At 36.7% G+C, this 11,556-nt stretch overlaps 1 protein-coding gene across 1 annotated transcript; it reads right to left on the minus strand.

The window, feature by feature from the left end:
* Nucleotides 1-4,538: 4,538 nt before the first annotated feature.
* Nucleotides 4,539-5,471, minus strand: LOC120238950 (olfactory receptor 2A2-like). The gene is made up of 2 exons (XM_039243027.1): nt 5,220-5,471; nt 4,539-5,174 (listed from the first exon to the last, which is right to left on the minus strand). The coding sequence occupies exons 1-2, from the start codon at nt 5,469-5,471 to the stop codon at nt 4,539-4,541; spliced, it is 888 nt and encodes a 295-aa protein (XP_039098958.1).
* Between the last annotated feature and the right edge of the window lie 6,085 nt (nt 5,472-11,556).

Genomic DNA, 11,556 nt, shown 5'->3' on the forward strand with positions numbered 1-11,556 from the left:
AAAGAAAAAATAAACTATTGAGACTTCATCAAAATAAGCTTCTGCACAGTGAAGAAAATAATCAACAAGACTAGAAAGCAACAAACTGAATGGAAGATATTTGCAAATGACATCTCTGATAAAGGGTTAGTACCCAAAATATATAAAGAACTTCTAAAACTCAACACCCCAAAAATAAAGAATCCAATTAACAAATAGCCAGGATACATGCATAGACATTTTTCCAAAAATGACACACAGATGGTCAACAGGCATGTGAAAAGATGCTCAACATCACTGATCATCATGAAAATACAGATCAAAATTACAATGACCTATTACCTCACATCTGTCAGAATGGCTAAAATCAACACAAGGAACAACAGGAGTTGGTGAAGATGTGGAGAAAGGGGAACCCTCTTACACTGTTGGTGGGAATGCAAGCTGGAGCAGCCACTCTGGAAAACACTATGGAGGTTCCTCAAAAAGTTAAAAATAGAACTACTCTATGATCCAACAATAGCACTACTAGGTATTTACCGAAAGAATACAAAGATACTAACTCAAAGGAATGTAAGCCCTGGTATTTGTAGCAGCAGCATCCACAATAGGCAAATTATGGAAACAACCCAAGTGTCCATCGACTGATGAATGGATAAAGAAGATGTGGTATATTTACACAATGGAATATTACTCAGCCATAAAAAAAGAATGAAATCTTGCCATTTGTGACAACATGGATGCAGCTAGAGAGTATTATGCTAAGCGAGAGAAGTCTGTCAGAAAAAGACAAATACCATATGATTTCAACCATATGTGGAATTTAAGCAGCAAAACAAATGAGCAAAGAAAAAAGAGAAAGAGAGGCAAACCAAGAAACAGACTCTTAACTAGGGACCATAGAGAAAGTGAGTAGGGGGGTGGGTTAAATAGATAATGGGGACTGAGGAGGGCACTTCTGAGGAGCACCAGGCGCATGGAAGTGTTGAATCACTCTATTGTATGCCTGAAACTAGTATTAAGCTGTGTTAACTGGAATTCAAATAAAAACCTAAAAATATAAAAAATGACAATATCAGTGGTTGCCAGGGGCTTGAGGGGAGAGAAGGCAAGATGAACTGGTAGAACATAGCAGATCTGTAGAGCAGTTAAACTAATCTGTGTGATGGGGTGCCTGGCTGGCTCAGTCAGAGCGTGCAACTCTTGCTCTTGGGATTGGGAGTTCGAGCCACATGTTGAGTGTAGAAATGACTTAAAAATCTTTAAGAATATTAAATTAAAAAAACTGTTCTGTATGATTCTGTAATAGTGGATACATGTCATTATACATTTGTCGAAACTCATGGAATGTACAATACAAAGAGTGGACACTAATGTAAACTATGGGTTTTATTAATAATATCGATATTGGCCTATTGATCGTAACAAATGTACCACATGTAATGCAAGACATTGAAAATAGGAGAAACGGTGTAAAAAGAGATGAGGGAGTATATGGAACTCTTTCAACTTAGCACTCAAACTTTGTGTAACTTGAAAATACACTAAAAATAAAGTCCATTAATTTTTTTATAAAAGAACATTAATGACTTATCTAAAAACAAATGAACATAGAATTAAATCCATTATTCAGTTGACAGTCCTTAATAAAGAGAACACTTTCAAATTTTTTTTTTAATGTTTTATTTATTTCTAGGAGAGAGAGAGACAGCGTGAGCAGGGGAGGGTCAGAGAGAGAGGGAGTCACAGACTGAAACAGGCTCCAGGCTCTGAGCTGGCAGTCAGCACAGAGCCCGACGCGGGGCTCGAACCCACGAACCGCGAGATCATGACCCAAGCGAAAGTCGGACGCTTAACCGACTAAGCCACCCAGGCGCCCCAAAGAGAACACTTTCAATAAAGAACTGAGGGTTGATGGAAGGAGGTGGGTGGTTGATGGGCATTAAGGAGGGCACTTGTCATGGCACTATGTGATGAATCACTAAATTCTACTCCTGAAACCAATATTACCCTATATATCAACTAGAATTTAAATAAAAATTTGAGAAAAAAAATCTCTTACATATTGCTGGTGAGGATCTTCTATCACTGTAGAAAACAGTTTGATAATTTTTTTATAAAGTTAAACATATACCTGACATATAGTCCAGAAATCTAATCCCAAATGAATAAAAACATACAGATATAATTTTTTTTAAAAAAGAGAACATTTTCCAAACTAAAGGAAATGCTTTCACTGACGACTACAGAAAAACATACTTTGTGTAAAAGTGATCTTACAAATATTAACATAATAAGTATAGCTCCCTCTTGTTTCACAAATCCAGAGGGCTTTTTACCACCATGAAAGGTAAGCAATGTTGATCATTTCAAACCTAATCTCCCATGTCTTGGTGACACCCCAAACTATTTTAAGATGAATTGATTCAAACACTAAAAATACTGTGATGAAAATTTATCCAAGAGTCTCTATAGGTGAGCCAATCTCAAAATACTGGTAATTATCATAAGCCAGAAGTACATGTAACATTAAATCAGTGCTCAAAACCTTAGCTTCCAGGATCATTGAAGCATTTTCGAATGGACTTTATTGACTTTATCCTATCGTAACCTGAAATGTGCCTTAAATTGCTTATTTAATTCTAGTTTAATTAAAGATTTCCTCAACTTTTCATTATTTACTTGGATATGATTTCGAACAGAATTTAGAGTTTCTTCATCATTTATTTCACTATCCTCACAATTGGTGAGATAGAAGCATATTACTCTTCAGTATTATCTTTATTCAAATTATGTTCTTATGAAGCCAGAGTGATCAAATCTCATTATGGTGGTACAATCAATCAAGAATGCTTTTTGTATAGTTATCAGAGAACACATTTATTATTTTATTATGGAAAAATATACATGAAATTTTAATGATTTTTAAATGTACAGCTCAGTGGCCTTAAGTTATTCACATTGTGTATCATCACCATCACCACCAACCATCTCCAGAACCCTCTCATCCCGAAGGGAAACTCTGCTCCCATTAAATAACCCCCCATTCCTCCCTCCCCTAATCCCTTCAGCCACTTTTCTGTTTCTGCTTCCATCACTTCGACTATTCTATGTATCTTATTGCTATCAGCTTGCCAAGTGCTTGCCAATATTGTTGATTTTTCCAGAAAGCCAATTCTTGTTTCCATTGGTATTTTTCCCCTTTTATTGAGGATTTTTCTGTTCTCTACTTCCTTTGCCTGTACCCTAATCGTCATTAGTTCCTCTTCCTTCTGCTAATTTGGGATTTGGTTTTTCTTCTCTTTTTAGTCATTGGAGGCATAAAGTGGGATTACTGATTTGCGACCTTTATTCTATTTTAATGTAGGAGTTTATGCTGTGAAACACCTTCTTAGTACTGCTTTGCAACATCCCATTTGGGGTGTGTGTGTGTGTTTCATCTCTCTCCATGTAGCTTCTAACTTCTGCCCCTGAGCCCCTTGGTGAATTTTTCACTTCAATTCTCATATTCTTCAGCTCAGAGTTTCTGTTTGGTTCTTTTCCACAGTTTTTACCTCTTGGTGATATTTTCATTTTGTTCACGCATCATTTTCCTTGGTTTGCTGTGTATTTGTGTTCTCTTTGAGAGTATTGAGCATCTATCTTTAAAATGCTTATACTGAATTCTTTGGTAGCTTGTAAATCTGCATTTCTTCCATGGGAGATGAATTTTGTTCCTCTGATTGGCCCATGTTTTCCCAGTTTCTTAGCATATCTTGGGAATTTGAGTTGAAATGTGGGGTTTTGGAAAAAGAGTTACTTCTCTCAGTCTTTACTGGCTTCATGGGGGGGAAAATCTTCAGCAACCTGACCTGTTTGAGATTCTGGGGGACATTTCCAAACTTTATTGAGACGTAGTTTCTTTAAACTGGTACGTGGATTTTCTCAGTTAAGAGGTTTTCCTGCTTCTTCTCTGGAGCCTGTAAACACTTGCTTCCCCTGGTGTTTGTCTGAGATGCTGCCATCAATCCCATACAGCCCTAAAAATTTGAGTGTTTGCCTTTTTTCTCAGTGGCCCCAACATGACCCCCAGACTGCCATTCCTACCAGGTCTCTAAATCACACCAGATGGAAAAGAATCCTTCAGGCCATCCCCTGAAAGCCAGAATGTAATCCCCATGGTCCACTCCTCTCCTTCTGTCCAGAGGGAAAGCAGAGTTAGGAAAGAATCTTCAATCATGCCACACTGGGCCAGTGACGGGGAATGACTAGGACAAGAAAAATATCATAAACTTGCCTGATCACTTTACTGTATCTTATCTTGGCTTTGTGCTTCTCCGAGTGCTGCAGCCTCTGTACTGGTTTGACCCTTGTAGGAGGCTGTTTGATCTTTAGTGGCTATTTGATCCTTGGAGGAATGGAGGAGACCCAGGGATTTCTATGCTGTTACCTGGCTAAATTAACTCTGATAATTTTCGCCATCAAATCATGCCTCTTCTTGGGGAAATTTCTTGTTTTAATACACTGGCAATCATATCTCTTGAGAAGACAAATTCCCTGGTGAAATATTCTTCCATTCTTTATCTTCCCCTCTTTTTCTGCAATGCTCTGTCAAAGGCAGCCTTCATCTGAGCATTCCTTATACTGTAGATGAGGGGGTTCAGCAATGGATTGAAGAGAGTGTAGAATAGGGTAAGGATTTTCTGCTGATCCTCACGCTGACTACTGTCTGGAACCAAATAAACCATCATGGCTATGCCAAAGTAGAATCCAACCACACAGAAGTGGGAGGAGCAGGTGGAAAAGGCTTTTCTGCGCCCCTCCTTTGTCTGGATCTTCAGGATGGCCCAGAGGATGCGCATGTAGGAGATCAACATCAGGGAAAGGGGCCCAACTAAGATAAACACCCCACCAGCAAAAACAAAAACTTCATTGATCCAAGTATCACCACAGGCCACTTTGAGGACAGATAGGATTTCACAGAAGAAGTGGTTCACCTCCTGGGGCCCACAGAACGTCAACCTTAGAAAGAGAATTAGATGTACTAGGGCCAGGGAAAACCCACAGGCCCAGGTAGCGATGACCAGGACCGTGCACACTCTCCAGTTCATGATGACAGTATACTGGAGTGGATGGCAGATTGCCACAAACCGGTCATAGGCCATCACTACCAAAATCAGGCACTCTGCAGCAGCAAAAGTCACAAACAAAACTATCTGCATAGTGCATGAGACAAAGGAGATCGTTTTCTTGTGTTTCACAAGATTTTCCAGCATATTGGGCAAATTGCTGGAAGCATAGCATATGTCAATAATAGCCAGATGAGAAAGGAAGAAATACATGGGGGTGTGCAGTCTGAGGTCTAGCCAACTGAGTCCCAAGATCATGCCATTTGCCAGCAGGTTGAAGATATATAACAGGGAGAAGACACAAAAGAGGAGCACTTCAAGGTCTTCACTGAGCTGGAACCCCACCAGGATGAATTCTGTGACCCATGACTGGTTGCCCCCCATTCCTTGATGATACCTTATCAAAGACTGAAGTGTGGTAGAAAGGTCAGAGCTGGATATGAATGAAAATTGAAGTTTTTTACCTCAAAATGAACTCGGAGGAAATTTTGATGCCTGTCCCTACTTGACTTTTTCTTCTCCAATTTTTTTAGTTTAAAATTTTATTCTGAAGTAATCAAACATTCAGATAAGTATCCAAAAATGAAAACAACACTATTATATATAGGTTACCAAATTGTTTTAAAGTTTATCTCATCAATTCTTTTTTTTTCCATGTACACATTATTTTTTTTTCCAGACCACATAAGAGTAAACTGCAGGTATAATGCTAACTTGTCCCTTCATTTTTTTCTAAGACAAGGGTATTCACTAACCTATCCTCAGGATAAATAACCAAAATCAGGAGATGTAACATTAACATAATTCTCTATTTTAGATATAGCATTTTCTGCCCCTCTGATCCAAGATGCAATCTAATATCATCTATTTGATCTCCTCTATTATTTTGAAATAATCACTCAGACTTTCCCTTGAAATTGATATTTTTGAAGAGTATGGATCAGTTGTTTTATGTGTCTCTCAACTTGGGCTTTCCATTAATTGCTCATTTTCAGTTCAAAATAGAAATTTCTGATAGGATATTAAAAGTGTCCTTCTTAGAGCTTCCATTAATATACACATAATGTTAATTTGTCCCAATATTGGTGACACAAGGTGGATCTCTTGGTTAAGGTGGTGCCTTCAAGTTATCTTAATTATAAAATTATTACTCCACAATTTAAAGCACTTATTCTGGTTTCCTAAATTGTTCTAGCCTCAAGTTGTTTATTTCCCACTTCCGCTTGAAATAAGTTATTTGACCAAAAAGGTCTCATTCCTTTTAGTGAAGAATCATATTTTCAAAAAACATCTGATTTTATTGGATCTCTAACAACATTTTTATGATTATTGGCAAATTTCTAATATCCTCATTTAATTGGTAGAATATATAATTTGACACACCAACTGTGAAGGGGATAATGAATTCTTAAACTTACTTCTTTAGTACTAATACATTTTACAGATTTCCTTCAGAGCCAAATCTATTTTACTAAATTAACATGAAGATTAAAGAAAATGATCTTGATATTATACAGTGGTTTATTTTAGGCAAAGGGATACTTCTAATCTTGTTTAAAATTTTTTGGTTTTCTTTATACTTAGACAATCATAGATTCTTGGGAATTTCAGTTTCACAGATTAGTTTCAATAGCCTGGCATATTGTGTGAATGAAGACACATTTACCTCTGATGAGATTTGACATCAAGTTTTTGAAAGTTTCTTAGAAAAACATGAACTTTAGTAAAAGACTAAAGAGATAATCCTGTGAAACACGGCCCAAAGTGATCATTGCTAATAATTTGCATACAGTGTTTTCTTCCTCACTGTACATATAATTTCACATATAAATTAAACATTAAATGAACAGTTTGTGTACATTTTAAAATGTATCAGTTTTACATTTTAAAACCAGTTCACGTACATTCTTCATGACAAAATACTTTTCTGCAGCATATACTGACAGCTGCATACTATGTTATCTTTTAAATCAAATATATTACCTTCTAACTATATTGTATGCAATAGAAATTATGGCCGATGCTGACTCCGTTTTATACATGAACTTTGTGTATCTTTTATTATTTTCCCATAATAAATTCATAGACATGAAAGTTCTCAGTCAAATCTATCTCTGCCATCATCTTTCTGTCTAAAAAGCAAATAAGCAGGGGAAAAAAAAAAAAAGAAATCCAGACATATCATCACCAGAAGAAATCACTCAGGGGGAAAGAATCTCTAACTGAATAATCATGACTAATCTCAAACTCACCTTTCCTATGAAGGGGTCCCCACTTTAGCATTTCAGCTTCTATTATGCTGACTCTCAAGTTTTTATATTTTTCAACCTGGTGTAAAATGTACTTCCTCTGGTTCATTCTTATGTCACCTTCATAAATACCAAGACAGAATAAGACTAGTTACCGGAAAGTAAGACTTTATGAAGCTTAAGAATAATCTGATGACAATGTAGATAACTTCTGGTGTTCTGTGTTAAATCTGTCTTTCCTAGTCAATTACAGCTGAGAGTTGTCTACCTCCAATTTCATGGAGCTGTTTACAGTGGAGACCTGTGCCTAGGTCTCTAGGTCTCTTACTGCCCAAACGACTCCATGTTATCCCAAAACCAACTATTCAGGATTTCCTTCCTAGACATCCTTTTACATTTTAAGACCAAAAGCTACACATTTCTTTGTTTCCATCTATTGTTTATTCTTAATTCCAGTTTATGGCCCAAAAGGCACACCTGTTTCCTGAAGGACAACATGGAAGGAGTTATGATTCAGGGCCTATATCATCCATAACATAGACATGTCTTTATGTTTATAGTCATTCACATTAAAAAATATTTAATGTAATCAACACCACAGCTCTTTGATGATGCATAGCTGTGATAAGACTTTTACCATACATGACCAAAGCAGGTTTTCTACAAAATTTATTTCCAGATAATGGGAGATAAATCTCTTGAGAGATGATGGGTATAGTTTTAATTCCTATTTCTTGACTTTCTTTTATCTTATAGAATTAGTAACAAAAATATTCTGGAAATTATTCTACATATAATTTCTATTATATTTATCTGGAGAATGTCTTTTATAAAAAACTAGTATAATTCTTGATGAAACAGACATTCAAATTTTTGTTAAATTGAAGAAAAAATTCAAATACATGCACACACATCAGGTCACATACCGACATTACAGTGTTCCACATAGATTTTTAAATATCTTGAAGATCAGAAACCTCAAAGAGATACCAAAAATTACAGTATCCAAACTCTCAAAATATTCTAGTTTTACGAATTCATGTTCTACTAGGCTATGTCTTTATAAGCATGTTTTATCTATTGAACAAGGCATGAATTCTGCTTTACCAGAAAGAAGTTCAAAATTAGAATTTAATCATTTGAAAACTGATCTTACAAAAAATACTATGAACGATCCATGTAATTTTAATACATTGTTTCTACAGGGTACATTTGAATAGGCTTTGAAGGTATAGACAATAGTGTATCTGCAGATAATATGGCAATGCCTAAATGAATTAATATCTTGCATCTGCTTTGAAGTGATGCCTGGAAGAAAGTCTCAAGCAAATTGCTTTATGAAAAGACTTACAGAAAATAAAATAACCTAAGAAAAAAACATAAAGACATATGTGGCAGTATTTTGAGCCTTTGAAAAAACATCAGCCTAAAGGAGGCATCAAGTATGAAAGTAGTGGCCCTTTAGAAATGAGTCTGACAAAATTGAGATAATGTCCTAGATTCCTGTGTTTCCGTACCTTTGATTGTGTTGGCAAGGGTGTCTATAAAAGTGCATCAAGATCGTAACCTTACCAAGTTTTTCTAAAACTATAGAATATATATTATGGTGTGCAAATATGGAAAATAACATCTCAACTTTTTAGGTTAGGTATTTTTGCATCTGAATAAACTTTTATCTTCATTTCCACTACGGCATTTTTATTTCACTTAAAAAATACTTTTGAAAAGAGTGAAGGTACATTAAATCTTTAAGTAATGCAGCAGTGAAATAGAGAAGATTTCAAGATAGCCTGAATACAATCTCCCCTTCCCAATAGAGAATAAGTTAACAGCAGCTCAGAAAAGGAAGGACTGTGTGGTCAGTCTGAGGAATTCTCCCCCTGCCTGGGAAATCCTGTAACTGAGTCAGGGAATGCTCTTTCTCCAACTTTAGCTGGAGGTATTGACACTTATTCTATCCTGTTTTGTGGGCGGATAAATATTTGTATCAAGCACAGTAATTTCTGAGCCTAATAACAGTAAAAAATGATTGATAGCTTGAGAATATTTCAATGAGAAATACCTATGGGGCAAACTTACCTCTTACACGGTTTTGGCGAGAGGACTTTGCTGCAACTATTACTAGAATTTTGCTTTCCAGCAACAAAGCTACTCTGTCAATACCTTTTATATCAGTTAATAGAAAGTTCTCTTATTCTTTTGGCTCCATCAAAGCCTTATCAGGGGGAGATACTTGCATGTGAAGTCTCTCCTACTTCCAGATCTCTTCTTAAACAATAGAGTTGCCCTAATGTGGAGCCCACCATTCAACCACACTGGGAAGTGAAGAGAAAGCTACCAAGGGACTACATGGGTCCTGTCACAGCTCAGCGGACAGAAGCTTCTGGAGCTTGGTGGGGGTGGAAACTGGTCATCTATTGCACCTGTCTGCCACATAAACTTTGAATCAGGAGGGACTCAGGATATTTCATTCAGGAATATCATACCTCTCCACATAGCCAGGCTTCAACCCTGTTCTACTTCAACTACCATCCTAAAAACCATCACACAGTGGAAATAAATCTCTCCATGTAAGCAGATGTAAGCACTGGATACTTCTCGGGTATCTGTCTTGACCAAAAGAAGACCCTTCAGAGGTTAAGTTACATAAGGCGATATAGAAGGCTCCAGAGGAGAAATCTGAGTCAGGAGACCTTCATTACAATTGATGATGGTTTTCCAATAGAATATGAAGTTCTAAATTAAACCTCTAGGAATAAAGGTTTTGTTTAAAATTAGCAAAGAACTCAAATTCCCTGAAGGGCCATGAGACATCATGTTTCTATTTCTCCCAAAAGAGGAGGGGGGTGGGGAAATCCCTCAAATGTCTCTCTCTGGAGGAGAGGAGAGATTTTATCTAATTGGCCTTGGAGGAAAATTCTAGGAAGAGGCAGGGCACCTCCTAGCATCACACTCTTTATGTTCACAGACTTTGAATATCTCACAAGTAAAAAGAAACCTGAGGGAGATCTCACAAATTACAGTATTTAAGCCACCAAAAAGACTACAGCTTTATAAACTCATGTTTCTCTTCAGACCCCGTGAAGGCCCATGGGAAGCCAAGATTCTGATTATTGAGAGGTGGTTTCCATGAATCTGTCAGGGCAAACCTGAGAAGGAACAGATCCCAAAGCCAAGGTCCATTTCTATCTGCAAGAGAGCATGATGTGTGCACTTATTAAGGTGCACACATATAAAATAATTTTTATAATAACATAGTATTCTTTTTCTACTCTCATTCACTCATGAGGGTGGATAGAGTTTTTCAAAGGCTACATGACATTTTTTACTTTAAGATGGTCTACAGAAGCAAATACAAAAATCTAGCTGTCACCGACAAACATTAAAGAATTTTACAAAAAATAAATGTAAAACAATGTCATCTTTTCACTCTTGGTTTAAGATATAAATTATCATATGATGTAATTATCTCTTAAGTGACAAATGCTTTAAAGTTGTTTAATGAAGAAATAAAATTTCTATTATGACAAATGTCAACAAATACCCATATAACGAAAATCTCTTTGGGTCCTCAAGGATATTTACAATTGTAAAGTTATCTTGAAACCAGAAAATTAAAAGGACCATTGCAGTAAAGAACTGTCAACTGTCAGCCCAGGGCCAGAGCTGCCCTCAAATGATGTCTGTTCGATTCCAAAGCACGTTAATTTTTTTATTGCTGCCCTAACAAATTATCACAAGGGTAGCAGCTTCAAACAACTCTGTCTCACAGTTTCCATGAGTTGGAAGTGCTGGTATAGGTCATCTGGATTCTCTGCACACGTCTTACAGGCTTCACCGATGGGGTTTGCCTTGGTTTGCAATCCTCATGTGAAACCCAATTCCACTAACGGAGAACGGACCAAATAGTAGTAGGGCCTTCACCATGGCTTTTCTCTCATGGTTTCCTTCTTATTCCTAGATTGTGGAGTTGTTTTCTTTTTTCATCATTAAAGGATACTGAATTTTCTCGTGAGTTTTTTCCCCATCAGGTAGAGAATCAGGTGTTTTTTCCCTTCATTCTACCAATCTGGTGTATTACACTGATTGATTTTTGTACCGGAAATAAGGCTGCTAACCAGGAATACCCCCAACCATACTGTATGATGCTTTTAATATGCTCCCAGATCCAGATTCTGATTATTGATCATTTCTCCTATTTATATAGAGATACAGTTTTC

Source organism: Hyaena hyaena, unplaced genomic scaffold, assembly GCF_003009895.1.
Source record: "Hyaena hyaena isolate Hyena2069 unplaced genomic scaffold, ASM300989v1 scaffold_220, whole genome shotgun sequence".
Taxonomy (NCBI): Eukaryota; Metazoa; Chordata; class Mammalia; order Carnivora; family Hyaenidae; genus Hyaena; species Hyaena hyaena.

Bases quoted from the DNA above. Each gene is read 5' to 3' on its own strand.
- LOC120238950 (XM_039243027.1), bottom strand. From the start codon at position 5,471: ATGGGGGGCAACCAGTCATGGGTCACAGAATTCATCCTGGTGGGGTTC. The intron at 5,175-5,219 runs GTGAAACACAAG...TGCACTATGCAG, and splicing joins CCAATATGCTGGAAAATCTT to ATAGTTTTGTTTGTGACTTT.